Source organism: Schistocerca cancellata, chromosome 5 (genome assembly GCF_023864275.1).
Source record: "Schistocerca cancellata isolate TAMUIC-IGC-003103 chromosome 5, iqSchCanc2.1, whole genome shotgun sequence".
NCBI lineage: Eukaryota > Metazoa > Arthropoda > Insecta > Orthoptera > Acrididae > Schistocerca > Schistocerca cancellata.
Window position 1 is genome coordinate 18304258 of NC_064630.1, and position 26837 is coordinate 18331094.

The 26837-nt window shown below is 39.1% G+C and overlaps 1 protein-coding gene across 1 annotated transcript in view; it reads right to left on the reverse strand.

Annotated features, from left to right (window-relative positions):
- Positions 1–1121: 1121 nt before the first annotated feature.
- LOC126187968 (uncharacterized) overlaps positions 1122–26837 on the reverse strand; it is a 239048-nt gene continuing 213332 nt past the window's right edge. Inside the window, exon 9 of the mRNA XM_049929354.1 lies at positions 1122–1177. Within this exon, the coding sequence (XP_049785311.1) occupies positions 1155–1177 (23 nt within the window). The 3' untranslated portion in view covers positions 1122–1154. The remainder of the gene's footprint in view (positions 1178–26837) is intronic.

Here is a 26837-nt window from a genome sequence, read left to right on the forward strand (position 1 = left end):
ACAAAGTTTCAAGAACTAGCTTTAAATTATGACTGCAAGAATATACTACAACCCTCAACCATTGCTCCTGTAAGTGCCTTGAGGATATGAACTGAGTAATTATAGCACATCCAGAGGCATTTATACAATTATTTTTCCCATACTCCATCCATGAACGGAAAGGGAAAAAAAACCTAATAACTGGCACAGTGTGACATAACTCTGCTGTGCAGTTACAGTGATTCACAGAGTATAGCTGTAGATGTAAATGTAGATATAGATATAGATGTAGATGCAAGATGAAAGTTGTTGAAAACTAATCCATATCTGATTTTTTTCTTTCCACATTATTTTATTTTGTAACCAGCTGCAAATTCCATTAAACCTATCAAGAACTATCCAATTCATATCTATGATATTTGCATCATTAACCATTCACATTGATACAAAAGTAATTTTTTCTTCTGGTGTCATATCATTCATAAATTGCCATAAATTTGTTTCTACTAATGGTATGAAGGGGTCCTTTTTTTTGACTCATGTGTGATGTAGTAATGTTACTGGTACACTATAAGAGATCATAATATCTCAAACATCTCAGTATAGGATTACAAATACCATAACAAAGATCTATATATTTATTTCAGTAAAAATTACAATCTTTGGATCTGTATTCAAAACTTCATTCACATGTTAAAATAATATATCAACAATATTTCCTGCTCTGTTTCTGTTATTTTGTATTCAATATATTTCACAATATTTTTATATTTATTCCTGTCCTCACAATTACTCTTGTGTTTACTTGTTTGGTAGTGTAATAGGCTTTGACAAATAACACAACAAATCTGGAACCTTAAACATATGTTAACTCCTACATAAAAAGTAATTAATTGTGATAAGAGGGGAAGCACTTGTTATTCAAACTGAAACAAAATATGCAAGTGTAAAGTTCCCAAGTCAACTTAAATATTATAATAAACAGATGTATTTCTGCTTGCACCAACCCTTTGTAATTTCCAAGAGAACCAGCAGAACAAGTCATTTCAAATTCTGATATTTCACCAGGCTGAACAGTAAATACAGTTCCTGATGGTAAGGCAACACCTGGATATCCATCAAGAAAGTGTAGTTGCACAGGAACTGAATTAAAATTATGAACAGTTATAGTCTTTTCAAATGCACTTTGTTCTGCAACCTGTTAGAAAGAAAAAGAAGAGCAGTTGTTAGAAAAACCTGATCATTATGTCAACTAATTTTGAATGATACTCTGGACAACAAGAAAATTACTTATCCAGAGACAAAGTAGAGCCCTAGTTTGATGGTAAGCTAGTACAGAAGCTGTAATAACCAGTGTTAAATAAATGGAATCATCAGAAATAGAGATATCATGTACAAATATTATATAACTACTGTAAAAACAAGAATCAAGGTTATAAAGATTGTATTTAAAGAAACATGCAAGAAGAGGCTTCAATAGATGCACAGATATTCATTCCTTCAGGTTTCTAGAACTTAGTATATACCTGTTCAGGTCATAAAAAGAATGCATTGGAGAAAAGTGTCTGGTTATTACAAACTGGATTAAATAAAACTGCTCTGATGGATTACATTTCCAGATGAGATTACAGCAAAACACAGACACATTGCATCCATTGATCATTCCATAGGCTCATAAATTATGGATCCTCTTGGATATCATATATTACACAAAAAAATTGCAATACAGAATACATATTTTACACAGGATTAAATTTGCTTAGATGTGACATCCCTTTCACAAGCAGAAAATAACCAGCAGAATTCCAAGACATTTTGAAATGTGGGAAATGCATTCCTCACTAACCTTGCACAGATAAGCTGCCTATGCTGCACTTGCACGTACAGGCATTAGTGGGAAAAATGAATAGGATGTGTAAAGTACTTTTTATTTTGTGGTTCCTTTATTGGAACAGAACACAATTATATAAAAACTAACCAGGGGACATTATCACAGTAAAACTAAATAGCAATAAGAATGGATACATGGGAATAGAACACAGTAGTCTCACTGAACTGAAGGTTACAGTGAGTGGGATGTAACAAACTGTCATAAATTATGCACAGTGATTCTACACAGTAGACTAAAACAATAAAGAAAAGAAAATAAAAAACAACTTGCAGACAGCCACATAGTAGTCTACATCAGTCTGGCAACACATGGCACACTATGTGCTAGGATACAATCATAACTAAGAATTCTGTGATGCAGGCGTAGCCTTCTGCCTCCTGATCCTGTAAAACTGCTGGGGGTGGTGTGGTAAGATCAATATCAAGCCTGGCCCATATGAACAAAATTTTAACATTAAAAGGAAGGTCAGTGTTGGCCATAATATTGATGTTTTATTGATAGCAGAATCAATTTTCGATCACATAGTGGTCATCTTCGGTGCTGGAAGTTAAAAATTTTTACATAGCGATCAGTGAGCAAAAACAAAAAAAAACACAAATACACCTGAGTATAAACCAACTGTTGGAAAGAAAATACCTGTACAAATTAAACTCAGACACTGGTATCAAGTTATCAGTAACCAAAACTGAAAAGCGATCACAATAACTGAAGCCACTGATAACATTCACCTATACAGCAGACCTTGGTGTGACAGGGTCTTGGAACGCCCTCTATGACGCGCGTGTCATGTGAAGACTTAACAATTCTTTATTTGCCGAGAGATTACCACAAAATACCAATGTGCACTGTTGTTGTTGTTGTTGTTGTGGTCTTCAGTCCTGAGACTGGTTTGATGCAGCTCTCCATGCTACTCTATCCTGTGCAAGCTTCTTCATCTCCCAGTACCTACTGCAACCTACATCTTTCTGAATCTGCTTAGTGTATTCATCTCTTGGTCTCCCCCTACGATTTTTACCCTCCACGCTGCCCTCCAATACTAAATTGGTGATCCCTTGATGCCTCAGAACATGTCCTACCAACCGATCCCTTCTTCTGGTCAAGTTGTGCCACAAACTTCTCTTCTCCCCAAATCCTATTCAACACTTCCTCATTAGTTATGTGATCTACCCATCTAATCTTCAGCATTCTTCTGTAGCACCACATTTCGAAAGCTTCTATTCTCTTCTTGTCCAAACTATTTACCGTCCATGTTTCGCTTCCATCCATGGCTACACTCCATACAAATACTTTCAGAAATGACTTCCTGGCACTTAAATCTATACTCTATGTTAACAAATTTCTCTTCTTCAGAAACGCTTTCCTTGCCATTGCCAGTCTACATTTTATATCCTCTCTACTTCGACCATCATCAGTTATTTTGCTCCCCAAATAGCAAAACTCCTTTACTACTTTAAGTGTCTCATTTCCTAGTCTAATACCCTCAATATCACCCGACTTAATTCGACTACATTCCATTATCCTCGTTTTGCTTTTATTGATGTTCATCTTATATCCTCCCTTCAAGACACTATCCATTCCATTCAACTGCTCTTCCAAGTCCTTTGCTGTCTCTGACAGAATTACAATGTCATCGGCGAACCTCAACGTTTTTATTTCTTCTCCATGGATTTTAATACCTACTCTGAATTTTTCTTTTGTTTCCTTTACTGCTTGCTCAATATACAGATTGAATAGCATCGGGGAGAGGCTACAACCCTGTCTTACTCCCTTCCCAACCACTGCTTCTCTTTCATGCCCCTCGACTCTTATAACTGCCATCTGGTTTCTATACAAATTGTAAATAGTCTTTCGCTCCCTGTATTTTACCCCTGCCACCTTCAGAATTTGAAAGAGAGTATTCCAGTCAACATTGTCAAAAGCTTTCTCTAAGTCTACAAATGCTAGGAACGTAGGTTTGCCTTTCCTTAATCTTTCTTCTAAGATAAGTCGTAAGGTCAGTATTGCCTCACGTGTTCCAGTATTTCTACGGAATCCAAACTGATCTTCCCCGAGGTCGGCTTCTACTAGTTTTTCCATTCGTCTGTAAAGAATTCGTGTTAGTATTTTGCAGCTGTGGCTTATTAAACTGATTGTTCAGTAATTTTCACATCTGTCAACACCTGCTTTCTTTGGGATTGGAATTATTATATTCTTCTGCAAGTCTGAGGGTATTTCGCCTGTTTCATACATCTTGCTCACCAGATGGTAGAGTTTTGTCAGGACTGGCTCTCCCCAGGCCGTCAGTAGTTCCAATGGAATGTTGTCTACTCCGGGGGCCTTGTTTCGGCTCAGGTCCTTCAGTGCTCTGTCAAACTCTTCACGCAGTATCGTATCTCCCATTTCATCTTCATCTACATCCTCTTCCATTTCCATAATATTGTCCTCAAGTGCATCGCCCTTGTATAGACCCTCTATATACTCCTTCCACCTTTCTGCTTTCCCTTCTTTGCTTAGAACTGGGTTTCCATCTGAGCTCTTGATGTTCATACAAGTGGTTCTCTTATCTCCAAAGGTCTCTTTAATTTTCCTGTAGGCAGTATCTATCTTACCCCTAGTGAGATAAGCCTCCACATCCTTACATTTGTCCTCTAGCCATGCCTGCTTAGCCATTTTGCACTTCCTGTCGATCTCATTTTTGAGACATTTGTATTCCTTTTTGCCTGCTTCACTTACTGCATTTTTATATTTTCTCCTTTCATCAATTAAATTCAATATTTCTTCTGTTACCCAAGGCTTTCTACTAGCCCTCTTCTTTTTACCTACTTGATCCTCTGCTGCCTTCACTACTTCATCCCTCAAAGCTACCCATTCTTCTTCTACTGTATTTCTTTCCCCCATTCCTGTCAATTGTTCCCTCATGCTCTCCCTGAAACTCTCTACAACCTCCGGTTCTTTCAGTTTATCCAGGTCCCATCTCCTTAAATTCCCACCTTTTTGCAGTTTCTTCAGTTTTAATCTACAGGTCATAACCAATAAATTGTGGTCAGAGTCCACATCTGCCCCTGGAAATGTCTTACAATTTAAAACCTGGTTCCTAAATCTCTGTCTTACCATTACATAATCTATCTGATACCTTTTAGTATCTCCAGGGTTCTTCCATGTATACAATCTTCTATCATGATTCTTAAACCAAGTGTTAGCTATGATTAAGTTGTGCTCTGTGCAAAATTCTACCAGGCAGCTTCCTCTTTCATTTCTTAGCCCCAATCCATATTCACCTACTACGTTTCCTTCTCTCCCTTTTCCTGCACTCTAATTCCAGTCACCCATGACTATTAAATTTTTGTCTCCCTTCACTATCTGAATAATTTCTTTTATTTCATCATACATTTCTTCAATTTCTTCGTCATCTGCAGAGCTAGTTGGCATATAAACTTGTACTACTGTAGTAGGTGTGGGCTTCGTATCTATCTTGGCCACAATAATGCATTCACTATGCTGTTTGTAGTAGCTTACCCGCATTCCTATTTTCCTATTCATTATTAAACCTACTCCTGCATTACCTCTATTTGACTTTGTGTTTATAACCCTGTAGTCACCTGGCCAGAAGTCTTGTTCCTCCTGCCACCGAACTTCACTAATTCCCACTATATCTAACTTTAACCTATCCATTTCCCTTTTTAAATTTTATAACCTACCTGCCCGATTAAGGGATCTGACATTCCACGCTCCGATCCGTAGAACGCCAGTTTTCTTTCTCCTGATAACGACATCCTCTTGAGTAGTTCCCGCCCGGAGATCCGAATGGGGGACTATTTTACCTCCGGAATATTTTACCCAAGAGGACGCCATCATCATTTAATCATACAGTAAAGCTGCATGCCCTCGGGAAAAATTACGGCCGTAGTTTCCCCTTGCTTTCAGCCGTTCGCAGTACCAGCACAGCAAGGCCGTTTTGGTTATTGTTACAAGGCCAGATCAGTCAATCATCCAGACTGTTGCCCTTGCAACTACTGAAAAGGCTGCTGCCCCTCTTCAGGAACCACATGTTTGTCTGGCCTCTCAACAGATACCCCTCCGTTGTGGTTGCACCTACGGTACGGCTATCTGTGTCGCTGAGGCACACAAGCCTCCCCACCAACGGCAAGGTCCATGGTTCATGGGGGGGGGGGGGGGGGGGGGGGGGGCAATGTGCACTTGCAAATCATTAATTGAATATTTCAATTTTAAAATTGTACATAAAAAACGCATTGCAAATCTGTCAGTTTGAGGTGAAGAACATTTACATAAATCAGCCTAGAGGTAGGAAAGGAAGGTGAAATTCAGGTCACAGACACCACAATAGAGACAATAATTACCAGATAAACAGAGTTGATTTTGATAAGGCATTTTGGAGGTTCATGCTGATAGACATGGGTGAAGATACTAGCAAAGTAGAAAATAAATTTTATCTTAGTACAGACGACTTGACTAACTTCTTTGATGAGAGATGTTTGTTTACCAATAGCAACAATTATGATGATACTACGAGTATGGTTTACTTAGCTTATTTTGTGATGATGAATTTTCAATGTTGTCTGAAAAAGATGTGGAGGAAAGCAAGGGTCATATGCTGTTGTTGTTGTGGTCTTCAGTCCAGAGACTGGTTTGATGCAGCTCTCCATGCTACTGTATACTGTGCAAGCTTCTCCAACTCCCAGTACCTACTGCAACCTACATCCTTCTGAATCTGCTTAGTGTATTCATCTCTTGGTCTCCCTCTATGAATTTTACCCTCCACGCTGCCCTCCAATACTAAATTGATGATCACTTGATGCCTCAGAACATGTCCTTTCAACCAGTCCCTTCTTCTAGTCAACTTGTGACACAAATTTCTCTTCTCCCCAATTCTATTCAATACCTCCTCATTAGTTATGTGATCTACCCATCTAATCTTCAGCATTCTTCTGTAGCACTACATTTCGAAAGCTTCTATTCTCTTCTTGTCTAAACTATTTATCATCCAAGTTTCACTTCAATACATGGCTACACTCCACACAAATACTTTCAGGTACAACTTCCTGACACTTAAATCTAAACTTGATGTTAACAAATTTCTCTTCTTCAGAAATGCTTTCCTTGCGACTGCCAGTCTACATTTTATATCATCTCTACTTTGACCACCATCAGTTTTTTTGCTACCCAAATAGAAAAACTCATTTACTGCTTTAAGTGTCTCATTTCCTAATCTAATTCACTCAGCATCACCCTATTTAATTTGACTACATTCCATTATCCTCATTTTGCTTTTGTTTATGTTCATCTTATATCCTCCTTTCAAGACACTGTCCATTCCATTCAACCGCTCTTCCAGGTCTTTTGCTGTCTCTGACAGAATTACAATGTCATTGGCGAACCTCAAACTTTTTTTTTTCTTCTCCATGGATTTTAATTCCTACTCCAAATTTTTCTATTGTTTCATTTACTGCTGGCTCAATATACAGATTGAATAAGTATTAATTTCATTTACTGTCAGTAATGTTGTATTTGAACAAGTATGTCTAGTAATAACTGGGTTGAATGAACTCATGTTGTTAGGGATGGACTGGACACTGAAAGTTAATGCTAGGTTTGATTGGTTAAATATGAAGCTAAATTTTATTGATCCAAAATCTGGTGTTCATGGTGAAACTAAATTATACATAATATTTGATGAGAACTGCAGCAATAACTTAAGAGAAGTGGAAGTATTTGATGACACAAACTATTTATATGAAGATAATGGGTATTTTGATAACAAGATGGTTAGTGAAGACTTTTCTCAATTAGTACTGGACAAACTTAACTCAGCAAACAGTTTAAGTAGTGATGAAAAAAAGTGACTTGAAAGGATCCCTATGGAAATATAATAGTGTTTTCAGTGACAAGGCAGGCAGGGTGAAAGATTAAATGTATAAGTTAAAACTGAGACCATATGAACCATTTTTCGTTAAGATTGTGGGAAGCTGCTAAAAAAAATGATCGGTTATGTGGGAAAAATGGGAATGGAAATAAAACGAAAGTTGTTAGAACTAACCTCCCACAGAAGAACCCCAAAAGTGCCCCACTTGTGACAGGATACTTTCCGGGACTGGATCAGACTCTGAATGTGGCTCTCCAGCAGGAATACGACTTCCTCAAATCTTGCCCTGAAATGAGATCCATCCTTCATGAAATCCTCCCAACTCCACCAAGAGTGTCTTTCCACCATCCACCTAACCCTCGTTACCTCTTGGTTCATCCCTATGAAATCCCCAAACCACCGTCCCTACCCTCTGGTTCCTACCTTTGTAACCACCACCGGTGTAAAACCTGTCCCATGCACCCTCCCACCACCACCTACTCCAGTCCTGTAACCCGGAAGGTGTACACGATCAAAGGCTGAGCCACGTGTGAAAGCACCCATGTGATTTACCAGCTGTCCTGCCAACACTGTGAAGCCTTCTATGAGGGAATGACCAGCAACAAACTGTCCATTCGCATGAATGGATGCAGGCAGTCAGTGTTTGTTGGTAATGAGGATCACCAAGTGGGTAAACATGCCTTGGTGCATGGCCAGCCCATCTTGGCACAGTGTTACACCATCTGGGTTATCTGGATACTTCCCACTGACACCAACCCATCAGAACTCGGAGATGGGAACTTGCCCTTCAATATATTCTCTCTTCCCGTTACCCAGCAGGCCTCAACCTCCGCTAATTTCAAGTTGCCGCCCCTCGTACATCACTTGTCATTCGACAACATCATCATTGCCTCTGTACTTCCACCTCGACTGACATCTCCGTCCAACATCTTTGCTTTTACATATGTCTGCTTGTGTCTGTATATGTGTGGATGGATATATGTGTGTGTGTGTGTGTGTGTGTGTGTGTGTGTGTGTGTGTGTGTGTGTGTGTGTGTGTGTGTGCGAGTGTATACCTGTCCTTTTCCCTCCTAAGGTAAGTCTTTCCACTCCCGGGATTGGAATGACTCCTTACCCTCTCCTCTAAGCGACACATAAATAGGTTGGCGTATGAGGGGGCATTCCTGGTACCAATGGCTGTTCCCTTTAATTGTTGGTATGTCTGGCCTTTCATAGTGAAGAAGTTGTGAGTTAGGATGAAGCTGGTTAAGGTAATGAGGAAAGAGGTTTTAGGTAGGGTGGCAGGTGATCAGCGTGAAAGGAAGTGCTTCATCGCAGCGAGGCCCTGGATGTGTGGGATATTTGTGTAAAAGTAAGTGGCATCAATGGTTACAAGGATGGTTTCTGGGGGTAACAGACTGGGTAAGGATTCCAGGCATTCGAGTAAATGGTTGGTGTCTTTGATGAAGGATGGGAGACTGCATGTAATGTGTTGAAGGTGTTGATCTATGTAGGTAGAGATACGTTCTGTGGGGGCTTGGTAACCAGCTGCAATGGGGTGGCCACAATGATTGGATTTGTTAATTTTAGGAAGTAAGTAGAAGGTAGGGGTGCGGGGTCTCAGTGGGGTCAGGAGGTTGATGGAGTCAGGTGAAAGGTTTTGTATGGGGTCTGAGGTTCTGAGGATTCATTGAAGCTCCTCTTGAACATCAGGAATGGGATTACCTCAGCAAACTTTGTATGTAGTGTTGTCTGAAATCTGACGCAGTCCCTCAGCCACATACTCCCAGCGATCGAGTACCACGGCCGTGGAACACTTGTCCGCCGGAAGAACGATGATGGATCGTTCAACCTTCAGATCACGGATAGCCAGTGCTTCAGCTGTGGTAATGTTGGGAGTAGGATTAAGGCTTTTCAAGAAGGATTGATGGGCAAGGCTGGAATTGAGAAATTCCTGGAAGGTTTGGAGAGGGTGATTTTAAAGAAGAGGAGGTGGGTCCCACTGCGACGGTGGACACAACTGTTCCAGGCAGGGTTCAATTTGGATAGTGTCTTGGGGAGTTGGATCATTAGGAATAGGATTAGGGATTAGGATTATTTTTCTTCATGGGAAAGTGATATTTCCAGCAGAGAGTACGAGTGTGAGACTGTAAATCTTTGACGAGGGCTGTTCGGTTGAATCTGGGAGTAGGGCTGAAGGTGAGGCTTTTGTATAGGACAGAGGTTTCGGATTGGGTGAGAGGTTTGGAGGAATGGTTAACTACTGAATTGGGGTGTTGTGGTTCCAGATTGTGTTGACTAGAATTTTGAGGTTTTGGGGGGGAGTGGAGCTGGAAGTGGGAGATTGAGTAGATGGGAGAGACTGGGTCTGTGTGCAATGAGAGGAGGTTTGCTGGAAAGGTTGTGGAGGGTGAGTGAGTTGCCTTTCCAGAGGTGGGAAACCAGGAGATTGGATAGTTTTTTGATGTGGAGGGTGGCATGCTGTTCTAATTTGCGGTTGGCCTGTAGGAGGATGCTCCCCAAATCACCTTCCCTACTCTCTGGCTCCTACCCTTGTAACCACACCCGGTGTAAAACCTATCCCACGCACCTTCCCACCACCACCTATTCCAGTCCTGTAACCCAGAAGGTGCACACGATCAAAGTCAGAGCCACATGTGAAAGCACCCACGTGATTTACCAACTGACCTGCCTACACTATGAAGCTTTCTATTTGGGAATGACCAGCAACAAACTGCCCATTTGCATGAATGGACACAGGCAGACAGTGTTTGTTGGTAATGAGGATCACCCTGTGGCTAAACATGTCTTGGTGCACAGCCAGCACATCTTGGTGCAGTGTTACATCATCCGGGTTATCTGGATACTTCCCACCGACACCAGCCTATCAGAACTCTAGAGATGGGAACTTGCCCTTCAATATATCCTCTCTTCCCGTTATCCACCAGGCCTCAACCTCCGCTGGCCAGTGTGGCTGAGCAGTTCTAGGTGCTTCAGTCTGGAACCGTGCAACTGCTATGGTTGCAGGTTTGAATCCTACCTCGGGCATGGATGTGTGTGATGTCCTTAGGTTAGTTAGGTTTAAGTAGTTCTAAGTTCCAGGGGACTGATGACCTCAGACGTTAAGTCCCACAGTGCTCAGAGCCATTTGAACCATTTTTTTTAGCCTCAACCTCCACTAATTTCAGTTGCCGCTGTTCATACCTCACCTGTCATTCAACAACATCTTTGCCTCCGTACTTCCGCCTCTTTCCCTCTCCTTCCCTCTTTCCTGATGAAGCAACTGTGGGTTGTGAAAGGTTTAAATTTGTGTGTGTGTTTGTGTTTGTTATTGTCTCTATCAATATACCAACACTTTCATTTGGTAAGTTACAGCATCTTTGTTTTCAGATATATTTTTCCCACGTGGAATGTTTCCCTCTATTATATGATAAGGTTTCTAAGTATTGTAACCTGAGATCTCCGTAGACAAGTGTTAGCTTACAATCTGATTCTTAATTAAAACTGGTTAAATTTCTCTTTCCATTATTTTATTGAAAATACTCTGTTGACCACTAATGATTCTTACGTAATGAGTAGCAAAGGAAAAACTAAAGATTGAGGATTTGCATTCATCGTATGGTTATGGTTCTTGCAAATATCTACTTTCAATTGAAGTGTAGTAGAGTCATTAATACATAACTGATGAGGAAATATATATTTATCATACCTTTAGAATGGCTGAACTAAGCATTTTACTCCTAATTTTTGATCTATTCATATGTAACCAGTGGTACTTCACCCTTTGCCTTAACCCATGTTGGAATTTACTTTACCTATGCCCAGTTTTCTGAGCTGTTGGATCTTATGATCCTGCATTATGTCAAATGTGGTGATGATCAATAAGAAATCTGTCAACTAGTTGTTGAGCAGTATGTGTTTTGGAAGTAACCTGCTGCTACTCAATTTACCAATGTAAATTGAACTCTACAGTTACGTGTGACCATATTGACTCACAGTTACCACTGAAAAAGGGTGAAAATTTGGAATGACTACATCTAAGCTATGAGAACATGATCCCTTTGACAGTTGTTATGGGCAGACCCTTCTACCCATCTTTGTGGTTTCCTGACCTGAAATGTTCTGCCAATTCAGTTACTCTGAAGTCCAAGTTTGACTTATAAATAAGTAAGGGCTTTTGAGCCTGCAAATGGTACATTCATAACGTCTTGATGTAGTTCAACAGTTGAAAACTGACTTAATTTTTCCATGAAACTCAATGTCTGGAAGACGAACAATTACTGTTTCTAGTAAGTTGCTTGACAATCACTTTCACTTGATATGATGCACACTACAGTCATTTTGTTTAATCTGATCTATCTAGACTTAATATAATGATATACTGTTACATGCAATATAATTCTTTTTGATCACCCATTGTCAATGTATTCTCAAGTTTACCAGAGTTTATCTGTATGCGCTGCTGCTTGTAATATCTTCCACCTATACTTAATACAATGATATACCGTATTTACTCGAATTTAAGCCGCACTCGAATCTAAGCCGCATCTGAAAAATGAGACTCGAAATCGAGGAAAAAAATTTTCCCGAATCTAAGCCGCACCCGAAATCTGAGACTCAAAATTCAAGGGGAGAGAAAAGTTTTAGGCCGTACTTCCAAATCGAAACAAAGTTGGTCAGCTGTAGTAGTTTGGTTTGAGTCGTAAGCTTAGCAGTTAAGCTTTACCAGGTAGTCGTCGTTATGCGTTAGGCGCTCCATCCGTATTTATACGGGTACCCTTCCTTTTTCACGTGCTTCGTCTGGTTTGAATTGATTGCTTATTTTTCTTTGATCTGACAAGTGCAGTTCTCTTTGCTATAGGTGTTTCCGTCACTCAAAGCTGAAAATGTATTACTGTACAGTGTCATGCATTGTTTGTCGCATTCTGAAAATGAGGGTTTTTGGCCTGTCGCCGCTCGCGGCATGGCTTGCTTTTGTGCACGCTACCGCCGCTTACAATAAAAAAAAAACAAAGAGAGGAATCGTCTAATTAGCGAAACAATGGCAAGAGACTGCTATTCGTTGCTACTTACACTGCTGCTTTCTTTGATAATGATCAACAAGAACCAAATAATAGATTGCATATGATAGAAGATGTTCTGAACGAGAATTTAGCGAAAATTTTTTCCATTTGAAAATCTTCGCAGACGCCTCTTTAGTACATTACATTATGCACAGAAATTAGAGTCATCTTAGATTTAAAAATCTAGTCAATAGCCATGCTTCATTTCTGACTGTGTCACTATTAGGCATAAGAATAATACGAATATAAACATGACATGGTATGTATATTCTTCCGCGTCTGCTGCTGTCTCACTCTAGTTTCATAGTTTATTAGGTGGACAGGATTTAAATGAGATAGCAGCAAACACGAAAGAATACATGGCAAAATGTTTATATTCGTATTATTCTTATGGTGAAGAGAATACTGTATGTGATTCACAATTCATAAAAGTTCCTATTAGCAACCATTTCTTCTCAAAGTTAGGAAAAAATTCAGAAAGCAGAGTTGGCCATATTGACAAATATCCCAAACAGTCTTGCCAGTCGGATTTTTGTAGTACATTGAAATGCTGCTACGTTCGAAGAGGAACAATACGGAATTTGTATTTACTTCGTTGGATAATGTATGAAAATGCAGTGGTCGAAACTCGGGGCGGAGAAAAAAAAAGCTCGTCTTCCACCTTTTTTTTATTTATTTACTGACACAGAGGTTTCGGTGCCAGTATTTGTCTTTGTGCCTGCGAAGCATGCCTGCGTAGCGCTACATATATTCGATGACAGAAGTTAGTTGTGGCGGCACCTACCAACATTTTTCAGAACTTCCGCGTACTTTGCACTCGATTCTAAGCCGCAGGTGGTTTTTTGGATTACAAAAACCGGAAAAAAAGTGCGGCTTAGATTCGAGTAAATACGGTACTTTTACATGCAACATGGTTCTTAGTAACCACTCATTATCAATGCTCTTTTCCTTTTGAGAGAAAAATATTTACTTTAATTAGATCTATAACTTATGAGAACAAACTTAGAAGTAGCAATGTATTGTCATATATTATACCATGATGTGCTGACACATGCTATCTAATTTTCTGTAATCATTCACTGTCCAAGTGGTAAACTGCTTTATTGTGGTGTACAGCACACCCCAGCGATTATTAACAACAATATCTTGACTATTATTATTCCCATCACTCTGCTAACAACTATTTATTTATATATACTGGAGCTTGAAAAAAAAATATATCTTTTACCTTTGCTTTATATATACTTTTGTGACATTATAAACACATGAAATATAGCCTTGAACTTGAAACAGCTCTTCACATATGCTTTGGCTATTGGAAGGAGAACATGACACTTAGCTAACATTTTAGGAACCTAAAATTTTATATCTCAGGATTGCCTTCTGTTTAATTTTGAAAATGTGATTTTTTTTTTTTTTTTTTTTTTTTTTTTTTTTTTTTTTTTTTTTTTTTTTTTTTTTTTTTGTACTTTACTTTATGGTGTTCAGCAAACATATTAATGCATGAGAAAGTACTTCTCATAATGTGAACACTTTTTTGTATGCAAGTATGCTCTGTAATGTTGTTAATAATTCTGAGGAATGGCTCACATACTATACTCTGGACTACCACGTATAATGTTTTTTAAATATCATGAGGAATGTCCCACTTACATTACTCTCTATCACATAACTATATTTCATGACTTGTGGAGTATGACACCACTATATGTTAATACATACTGTGAAAGAAGAGACAATCATTCTAATTGCGTAAATATTAATAAAAAATAATCGTTATATGTTTTGTAAAGACGAAATGAAGCATCAGAAATGTCTTGACAAATGAAAAATGGAAAGCTTGGACATTGGTCAGACATTTCTTTCCTTGCATGTTGGATAAATTATGCTAACAGTTTAGGAACTATACTCCAAGAATTTAATCGTACTATATGATAATAATATATTTTGTTATTCAATACTATATGAAAATTTCAATATAAATTGCAGAGAATAGTGCCATAGCAGTTGAAAAATTTTGTACTAGTATCATTTTAGTGATATGTTATCAAAGAATGAGTTAAAATTCGAATATGAGATTTAAGACAGGAAACGTTTAAGTATGAACAGTTGGAATTTTTCTGAACTGAAGTACTCTATTCAAAACAATTAATTACAAAATATATGATGGTCATAAGGAGTGGAGTATGAGCCACATTTCAGGAATTTGCAACGAAGAATTTCCGATGAGCAGAGATATACAGTGTACTTTGGTTCTGTGCTCTTCATTGCACATAAAGGTAACTGAACACTTTTTTAAATTATGGTCTAATACTAGGTGTACTTGCCAACGAAATGAGGTGGTTAAATACAAACTAATATGCACTTTGAGTATTGTAGTATCCGATACTAATGCATAATGCATCGCCAATATTGAGAAAGAGTTACACACACCAGTACCTCCATTGCACTCAGAAGAATCTGGAGGATCTAATGACAGACATAAATATACAGAAACAAGGCCAATTCAGCTAACTTCCAATAGATAACTTTCTGATTGAAGTAGATTTACCTCATATTCATGTTGCAATACAAGTAGCACACAAATTCTGCGAATTAACTGTTCTTTCTTTGTGCTATTAATTAATATTTTGTTTAATCTAGTTGAATCTGATACAAAATAATTTATGATAATTTTACATATTTGGTTGCTCAGATCTTTTGCAAATTGTTTATTGATCTAATTGATTGTAAAATGAGTACTGTTATGTATATCTGTCAAAAAACATTTTGTTCAACTTTCAGTTGAACAAATCCTTTTGGGGGTTGTTGAAACATAACAGTCTAATTAAAACCCATTTAAACACCTAAATTTTAACCCAAAACAGTAATTTCTGACATAGAGTTGTATGCAAATATGTACTTGTGGAAAAGTTACAAAGAAAATAATTATGGAATCTTAATTACACTAATGTGTACAAGATCTGTAAATGGTGGGAAAATTTTTGATGAAGAGAACCTCTAGTAATTAATAAAATATGAAATGCATTACAGTAATTTCATATTTGAGAAGTTATACTCGAATAAAATAACGGACACAAACTAATATAGAATTGTACTTGCAGTTCTGGAGCAAACATAACTTTATATATGTATTTTCAGTTTTTATATGTTAATTTTAATTGTAAATTAATTAAAAAATCATTTTAAACAATGATGAGGATTGTTTGGGATTGTTAAGAAAGTATAAATAGTTACAGCAATATTGGCATAGGGAGTCAGAATTTTGTGTGTATTTGGAGAGAAAGCATGTAGCTTGTTGAGCATAATTCATTTAATTGTTGCAAGTATGTTACAACATATTTCAGATTTGTCAAGATGCTTCTATTTACTTTGAGATTGTAAGAAATATTCAGCTGAAATATTTTACTGGATTAAATATTGTTTTAACTTTATAGTTAAAACCTACAGTCACTGTTTTCCAGGATTTCTGCTGTGACAGATCACCAGTTACAATGAGTACTTTAACTTTAAAAAAATTAATTGATAGTAACATTTTAATAGCATTCATGAAAAACAATTTGAACAAAGCATTTACAGTCAACTGATAAGTCCACATGAATGTTTGTACAACTAACACAAATATCAGATGCTTCCATGTGGGAAAGCTCTCTGTAAAATGGTTAGATACCACACAACTATAGTAAGCAAGTCATCAATGAATTCCTTGGCTGCAATGGCTGGGGTGGAATAACAGACTACCAATTATTGTTTACTGGTGACAGACAGTGCCTATAGAAATGTGTGAACAAAGCACGCAATTATTCTGGCCCCACTGAGAAACAACTCGGGTACTGGCATGGAAAATACACTTATTAATGTGGTGGTCTGAGGTGCTGTAAACTTAATACCTAAGGGCCCATCAGAGCTAAAATATAGACTCTCCAAAGTGAGTAGAAATGGCAGAAAGGGCCTGCAACATATGGGCTATAAATGCAGGAAAAAGTATCTGGTTCTGGGTCAGAAAGCTGGGTGCACCCTAAACTATAGTTGGAGTCATGAACGATGGCAGTTGGAGACATGAATGATTGCAGTTAAGTTTAGGCTTGTTCTGTGCACCTACATCACATATTCTACAACAGCCAATGAGTGTTCAGTCATATTCTGAACTAACATGAACATTAAACATGATCATAGCCAGTTGTTTACTGAATTTCAGTTTCATTTGTTGTGAGTTGTCATCCCTGATTGTGGTGGTAAATGATAAATTCTGCATAAGCAGAAACACTTTCATCAAGAGAAAAGTATGCGCAACCACGTACCACAACGGTCTCTTGGAATCATCGACAATGCTATCTCCATCCTTGTATCAACATGCACAAATTGCCATTGTTCGTGGATCAGACTTCAGTTACTGCAGAGCAACACAAGACCAACATACAGAAAAGTTCACTTGAGGTCATGGTGTTCAGACCCTATCTCAAAGCAGTTATATTCGGCCAAACAATGAAATTCTATCTAAAGCTGCAGAACATCACTTGCACTCTTGCAAGAATGATGAGCCTCACACAGTAATGAGAATTCCTGGGCAGAAACTCATTGGGACCAATTCCGGTGGTGGGGGAATGACATTCATACCACTTAGGGTACCCACTGTAGTGAGAGCATTTTGGAGAGTGTGTAACTGTACAACTCTGCAGAAAGGATCTTATGCTAGTGTAGTCTGTAGGGATCAAGAATCCTGAGATATGAAAGCTGCCACAGTATTGAATCATGCACATTTCATACACAGCACTAGCCAAACAATTGAGGTGAACTTACCATTTGTTATGGCAGTTTGGCAATGGTGAACAGTTTGCATATGGTATTTGAGTTCTCTGGTTGGAAAAATGCAGCTCCAACACATGAACTGTCAACTACATGTACATCTGAACAACATCCATACAGTATTTATTGTCTACAGATGGATAAATAAAATAAAATAATAAAATAAATAAATAAAATATCAAGTAATTTTAATCAGACTATAGACACATATCCGTATGATGCAAAAAGTGGCAGCTGACTCTAAATAAGGAAAACTGAGAGGCCATTCACATGAGTACTAAAAGATATTCAATAAATTCTGGTTACATATTAAACCACAAAAATCTAATGGTTGTCAATTCAGCTAAATACCTAGGAATTACAATTATGGAACAACTTAAATTGAACAGTCACACAGAAAATGCTGTGGATAAGGCATATCAAAGACTGCATTTTATTGGCTTAACACTTACAATGGGGTGGTACAGTCCAATATGTCAAAAACTATAGTGAAATTTTTTGCACCAAAGGAAATGCACTGCCAAAATTTTAACTGCTAGAGGCATAATTCAGTGCTGCCAAGTTCATTGATATGGTTCTGGCCTCCAGGAAGTGAAATATTTTGTGGAGTAATGTTTGAGCACATGTCTCTCTGGAGTACAGTGGTTTTATTTATTTTATTTATTTATTTATTGTTCCGTGGGACCAAATTAAGGAGAAGTCTCCATGGTCATGGAACGAGTCAATACATGAAATTATAACACAATATTAGAAACAGATAAAATGAAATATAAAAAAAACAACATCTTCAGGTGACAAATCGTAAGTTTAAATGAAGAAAATCAACAATGTAACACTGGAATTTGCTTAATTTTTTAGCTCTTCCAGGAGCTCCTTGACAGAATAGAAGGAGTGAGCCATGAGGAAACTCTTCAGTTTAGACTTAAAAGAGTTTGGGCTACTGCTAAGATTTTTGAGTTCTTGTGGTAGCTTATTGAAAATGGATGCAGCACAATACTGCACTCCTTTCTGCACAAGAGTCAAGGAAGTGCATTCTACATGCAGATTTGATTTCTGCCTAGTATTAACTGAGTGAAAGCTGCTAACTCTTGGGAATAGGCTAATATTGCTAACAACAAACGACATTAAAGAAAATATATACTGTGAGGGCAATGTCAGAATTCCCAGATTTTTGAATAGGGGTCGACAAGAGGTTCTCGAACTTACACCACATATAGCTCGAACAGCCCATTTTTGAGCCAAAAATACCCTTTTTGAATCAGAAGAATTACCCCAAAAAATAATACCATACGACATAAGCGTATGAAAATATGCGAAGTAGACTACTTTTTGTGTTGAAGTGTCACTTATTTCAGATACTGTTCTAATGGTAAATAAAGCAGCATTTAGCTTCTGAACAAGATCCCGGACATGGGCTTTCCACAACAGCTTACTATCTATTTGAACGCCTAGGAATTTGAACTGTTCCGTCTTGCTTATAATATGCCCATTCTGTCTGATCAAAATATTGGTTCTTGTTGAATTGTGAGTTATAAACTGTAACAACTGAGTCTTACTGTGATTTAGCATCAAATTATTTTCCACAAGCCACGAACTTATTTCATGAACTAGATTATTTGTTACTGTTTCAATATTACACACAATATCCTTCACTATCAAGCTGGTGTCATCAGCAAACAGAAATATTTTTGAATCACCTGTAATACTAGAAGGCATATCATTTATGTAAATAAGAAACAGCAATGGCCCCAGCACCAACCCTTGGGGAACGCCCCACTTAACAGTGCCCCATTGGGACTGAACATCACTACCACTCTCAATATTGCGGAGAATTACCTTCTGCTTTCTGTTCTTAAAGTAAGAGGCGAACCAATTATAAGCTACTCCCCTTACTCCATAATGGTCCAACTTCTGCAGTAATATTTTGTGGTCAACACAGTCAAAAGCCTTCGTTAAATCAAAGAAAACATCTAGCGTTCGCAACCTTTTATTTAATCCATCCAAAACCTCACAGAGAAAAGAGAATATAGAATTTTCTGTTGTTAAACCATTTCTAAAACCAAACTGAACATTTGACAGCAAATTATGTGAATTTAAATGCTACAGTAACCTTGTATATACAACCTTCTCGATAACTTTAGCAAACACCGATGGCATAGAAATAGGTTTAAAATTGTCAACACTATCAATGTCTCCCTTTTTATAAAGTGGGTTCACTACTGAGTACTTTAATCAGTCAGGAAACTGACCAATCCTAAAGGAAAAGTTACAGATATGGCTGAGAACTGGCCTAACATACATAGAACAATACTTCAGTATTCTGCTAGATACCCCGTCATATCCATGAGAGTTCTTGGTCTTTAGTGATTTAATTATTAACTCAATCTCCCTCTTGTCAGTATCAAGGAGGAGCATTTCAGGTAACAGTCTCAGAACACTTTTTTCTAAGAGCGCTATATGATTCCCTGTTGGGACTAGGTTTCTATTTAGTTCACCTGCTATATTCAGAAAGTGATTATTAAATACTGTACATATATGCAACTTATCAGTAACACGGACATTCCCACTACGCACTGATTCTATATCCTCAACCTGTCTCTGCAGACCAGCAACTTCCTTTATGACTGACCATATGGTTTTAATTTTATCCTGTGATTTAGCTATTCTATCTGCATACCACATACTTTTTGCCTTCCTAATAACATTTTTAAGCACCTTACAATACTGTTTGTAATGGGCTGCTGCATTTAGATTTTGATTGTTTCTAACCTTTTGATATAATTGTCACTTTGTTCTACAAGATATTCTTATCCCTCTAGTCAGCCACCCGGGCTGCCTGTTTGTTCTAGTACCCTGTTTTAAACGTTCTAACGGAAAGCAACTTTCAAAGAGCATGAGAAAAGTCTGGAGAAAAGCATTATATTTATCGTCTACTGTATCAGCGCTATAAACATCTTGCCACTCTTGTTCCTTGATAAGGTTTACAAAGGTCTCTACAGCAGCTGGATCAGCTTTCCTAAACAGCTGATGACTATATTTAACACGTGTTGCAGCACAAAAATCTTTTAGAGTTAAAATGTGTGCATCATGATCTGAAAGGCCATTCACCTTTTTGCTAACAGAATGCCCTTCTAGTAATGAGGAATGAACAAAAATGTTGTCTATGGTTGTTCTACTGTTCCCTTTCACTCTCGTTGGAAAGAATACAGTTTGCATAAGATTATATGAATTAAAGAGGTCAACCAGCATCCTCTTCCTTGCACAATCACTTATACAATTAATATTGAAGTCACCACATATAACTAACTTTTTGTATTTCCTATAAAGTGAACCAAGAACTTCCTCTAGCTTTAGCAAAAATGTTGTGAAATCGGAGTCTGGGGATCTATAAATAACAACAGTTACAAGTTTAGCTCCGTTAAATGTAACCACACCTGCACAACATTCAAACACCTTTTCAGTGCAGTACTTTGAAACATCAATTGAATCAAATGCGATGCCATTTTTCACTTACATGGCTACTCCCCCACACCGCAAAGAGCTCCTCGAAAAGCAGCCAGCCAACCAGTATCCTGGTAAAGGAAGCCTCTGAATTATCTCCTTATTTAAGAAGTGTTCAGATATACCAATAATTTCAGAGTCAACATCTATAAGCAGTTCACTAACTTTATCTCTAATACCTTGTATATTTTGATGAAATATACTAATTCCCTCATTAATCGGATACCTAAGCTTTGTCAAAAGTGATTCCCTTGTTAGAGAGACTTCCCTTAAGCAGGAATACCTATCAGCTGACTTCAATCTAAAAAAGGTGCAGCTATAACACCCACTACTGCAGGAATTTTCCCATGAGTGATCCCACCAACCCCACCTATGCTGTCACCTATAAGCTTTGCCAACCTCCCCTTCCCATACCTGTTGAGGTGCAGGCCATGTCTAGTGAAACCCGTCCTGCTGATAGACTCCACCGACACCACTGAAATGTGACCCATGCCTTCTGTCATCAGCACACCCCCAAGTCTCACGTTATTACACCTGACGGCTGTATTAAGATGAGGCCGATCATGACGCTGAAACAGTTCCACGAAATGCACATTCGTGTTGCCAGTCTGCGTGCCTATCTTTTACAGGTCACCATCTATGTTATACTCCCCATCCCTATCAATGCTATTACCAGCCCCACTCACAATCACTACCTGATCCTCTTTAGTAAAATCCCTACATAACCCCCCTATGTTAACAGTCACCTGAGCCAACCATGCATTAGGCTTCACAATGCTGGTGACCTGGTACTCACTCCCCTGCACTTCCTGCAACTGCTGGCCTACACCTCTGCCATGAGAACTACCTAACAGCAGAACCTTCTTCTTCCTCTTCGACTTTGCAACTGTTCTAGGCACAGTAACTACTGAGGTCTGCTGCATACTTCCTCCATCTACAGCTACTAGAGATTCCTCTCCACTAGACTCTGACAGTTGGTCATATCTATTGTAAACACCAATAGTAAAACTATCTGAAAATCTTCTTCTCCTAGCAGATCTCTTGCCAACAGCCAGCTCCCATTCCCCAACCCCCTTCTCCTTCCTCATCCTATCTAGCTCCTCCTGTGCATTTTTCAACTGCACCTGAAGGGCACAGATCTTACGCTCCTGCTCCTCTATCAACTAACTCTTGCTACATAACCTGCAGTTCCAGGAGAGGATCTCACCAGAATGCCCACTGGCTTCCCCACTGCATTTATTATTTCATTCATTTATTATTTCATTCATTTATTATTTAAAATTGAATATAAACAGTCACAACTGCAATAAACCTTTTTATGTGAGGTTACCAGTTTCAGTCTGTTTTAGACCATTTTCAGACCCACACCATGATGGTGAAGTGGAACAGACCAGAGTGTGAGCATGGCCTCTGAATCAGCTCGTGGTGCGGTAGGCCCAGCAGCAACATCATTAGCTGAATGTCCATGCTGTTGTATGATGTGTTGAGGTGCAGATAGCAGAAATGCCAGCACTCATGATGCAGTCAACAAGGTAGTGACATCAACCAGGGAAAGTTCATGTAACAACTTGAGTTTCTGTAGTATGGACGACAGGAATGTGAGCACACAAATCAGGGCAGTGATGTCGTTGAAAAACAGTTCATGAGACTGCATGCTTTGGTGTATGTTAGGTGGTACAGCTGTGAATGCACACAGTGTGGAACATGTGGAATGTGCACATGAAGCAAAACACAGGAGGTATGTAGCACATGTGTCACATGAAGGGCACCAACGAGACCATAGGGGCGATTTCATCTCATATCATACAGGCCACAACTGAATGTGTCACATCACTATATCAAAGTTTTCTGAAAAAAATATATGTTGAAGTTCCACATGATACCTCTCCAAAACTAAAATATTCAGATTTTCTGATAAATTGTTAAATGCTACAGACCTCTCTAAATGAGAGTATTTGTGAAAATGTCATAACAAAAGGGATAATTAAAAAATTGTAATAAAGAAACCAAAAGTGCTAGAGATCTGAACGTATTTTCAATAAATACATTGTTCCAAATACTGTGAGACATGATTACTACACACACTTTCCTAGTTTTCAAAATATGAATAGTGACAGGATGTCAAATGTCTTGAGAAATATAAGTGGAAGGATTGCTAACTAACAGCTATGACATTAATGCATGAAATTCTTAAACTGTCAAAATATTTGTACATAAAGATGAAAGGATCTGAAACTATTTGGTTATTTAGAAATTGTTTTCTCCAAAAGCCCCATCCTAATTGTTCTAAAATTTCAGGGTACATTAATTGGTCATTGTCCTTAGGAAATGCACAGTCAGAATGGGCAATACTTGTCTCTACAAATGGTGAGAAATATTTTAGGTAGACTTAGCTCTACTCTCAAGGTCAAAAAATCATGGATAATTAAACATTTAAACTGATCACTGATTTTAAGTAATTATCATACAAAACTGGTATTTTTTAATCAAAGTAATTACTTTACATCATTATAAGAAAATGGGAAATTGATTCATAATTTTGTTTGAAAGCATTTTATACAAAAGTGAGATATGTAATATTTATACCCATTTTTTTATAAGATTATTCACAAATTATTATTGTCTTCTGTCATGATTTTACTTCTTTATAACTTTCCCTGAATTAAAATTGCCTACAATGCAACAACCAACACTGCAGTGATGAAAAGATTTCTCTTGCTTCTTTCATCTGCTTCTCATTGAACTTGTATAGCTGAGCTGAATTTGCACATGGACAAGAATGATCAAACAAGAGCAGTAATTGGGAAATGGGAACTGCATACTGATCTTTTGATGAAAGCCATCTGAAAGCATTAGCATGACCATGAGGTGTCATAAAGGAGACAGTTATATCTTGCAGCTCATGATGATGACAAAGTCCGATACTCCTCGACAGAGCGTAGGGGATTGCACCACACCGCTGTACTAGGCGAGGTGCTGGTAGAGGTGGTTTGCCATTGCCTTCCTCCAACTGTAATGGGGATGCAGCTCATGAGAGACACTTATTATCTGTCCACCCATCACTCATTGTCATACACACAAGAAATGAATTCGCTCACTACAAAGTCTTCTAATGAATACTGTGGTCTCTGCATTTCACACACAGTAACAGGTTGCATTTTGTGGAGAACTGTTCTTGCAACATATGTGCCACTCTGGAATGTGATACAGTAGTGACTTCATAGCAGACCACTCTTCTCTCTTTTTTAAACAAAATTCCCTTGGTGTATTTTCACTTAGAATTAAGAGTTTCATGTTTGTTACTGATGTTGATATGGTGTGTACAAATTGAGTAGCATCTCTTATAGCATCAACAGCTTCATGTTGGAGATTAAATCTTGTTGCAAGATGTTTACAGAGGCCTTCTACCCCATCACACACGTTTTCCACGACCTGTTGCTGAAAATATCCATTTTTTGTCGCAATTCCTGTACTACAATTTTGACCAAGCTCATAAAGCTGCAAGTGGTTTCTAAAACGAGATGCTGCACCAACAGTCACATGAACATGTTTAAGAAATACAAGGGCTCTAGATGCTGTGTCATCAGTTATCAGGCTGACAGCATAGCATGTATGTGCACTGTCATGAATGAGATTATCACTGACAATAGTGTGATGTTCCAAGGAAGTGAGCAACACATATGTACACTCCTGGAAATGCAAAAAAGAACACATTGACACCGGTGTGTCAGACCCACCATACTTGCTCCGGACACTGCGAGAGGGCTGTACAAGCAATGATCACACGCACGGCACTGCGGACACACCAGGAACCGCGGTGTTGGCCGTCGAATGGCGCTAGCTGCGCAGCATTTGTGCACTGCCGCCGTCAGTGTCAGCCAGTTTGCTGTGGCATATGGAGCTCCATCGCAGTCTTTAACACTGGTAGCATGCCGCGACAGCGTGGACGTGAACCGTATGTGCAGTTGACGGACTTTGAGCGAGGGCGTATAGTGGGCATGCGGGAGGCTGGGTGGACGTACCGCCGAATTGCTCAACACGTGGGGCGTGAGGTCTCCACAGTACATCGATGTTGTCGCCAGTGGTCGGTGGAAGGTGCACGTGCCCGTCGACCTGGGACCGGACCACAGCGACACACGGATGCACGCCAAGGCCGTAGGATCCTACGCAGTGCCGTAGGGGACCACACCGCCACTTCCCAGCAAATTAGGGACACTGTTGCTCCTGGGGTATCGGCGAGGACCATTCGCAACCTTCTCCATCAAGCTGGGCTACGGTACCGCACACCGTTAGGCCGTCTTCCGCTCACGCCCCAACATCATGCAGCCCGCCTCCAGTGGTGTCGCGACAGGCGTGAATGGAGGGACGAATGGAGACGTGTCGTCTTCAGCGATGAGAGTCGCTTCTGCCTTGGTGCCAATGATGGTCGTATGCGTGTTTGGCGCCGTGCAGGTGAGCGCCACAATCAGGACTGCATACGACCGAGGCACACAGGGCCAACACCCGGCATCATGGTGTGGTGAGCGATCTCCTACACTGGCCGTACACCACTGGTGATCGTCGAGGGGACACTGAATAGTGCACGCTACATCCAAACCGTCATCGAACCCATCGTTCTACCATTCCTAGACCGGCAAGGGAACTTGCTGTTCCAACAGGACAATGCATGTCCGCATGTATCCCGTGCCACCCAACGTGCTCTAGAAGGTGTAAGTCAACTACCCTGGCCAGCAAGATCTCCGGATCTGTCCCCCATTGAGCATGTTTGGGACTGGATGAAGCGTCGTCTCACGCGGTCTGCACGTCCAGCACGAACGCTGGTCCAACTGAGGCCCCAGGTGGAAATGGCATGGCAAGCCGTTCCACAGGACTACATCCAGCATCTCTACGATCGTCTCCACGGGAGAATAGTAGCCTGCATTGCTGCGAAAGGTGGATATACACTGTACTAGTGCCGACATTGTGCATGCTCTGTTGCCTGTGTCTATGTGCCTGTGGTTCTGTCAGAGGGATCATGTGATGTATCTGACCCCAGGAATGTGTCAATAAAGTTTCCCCTTCCTGGGACAATGAATTCACGGTGTTCTTATTTCAATTTCCAGGAGTGTACATCGATACCTGTGATGTGTGCCAGTGGTAACATATACACAAAAGCATCAGGTCCAACTCTCTGTACTTCTTTCCTGTGGCATTGCTTATGGCAACAAAAAAAAAGTTTCAAATTAGTGCAGTAAATACACGTGCATACTTATCCATCTTGTTCATAAGGAGGAATTTTGTGGGACCAATTTTTAAATTCAGGTTTTCCTTTTTCTTTAGAAGATACAGTTCTCTTATTGATCTTGTCATGTGTCTGTTTACATTTTTAACCTTTTCACCATTTTCACTAATAGTGATAACATCTGCCTGGTGAGGTTTTTGCCTGCTGCAATCTTTGTTATCACTTAGAAAACATTCCAGGCCAACAGTAAGAATCTGGGCATGCCCAAATACCTTTCTCATTCTTTATTTTATGAGCTTTTGAAATCAAATAATGCGAAGAAGTGGGTATGTATTTCTGTATCTGCTGCTTCAAGAACATACCTGGTATCAGTCAGTAACTGTACCTTCCTAGTGTAGGTGGCTGCTGAGATAGTAGTACCTAGGTTTTGAAACCATGCATCACATTTCATGCACATATCACTGTCTTCAGGTGCACCAAGTGCATTTGCATTATATATTACACGAAGTTTGGAAGATGTTGCTTGTACAAAACTTG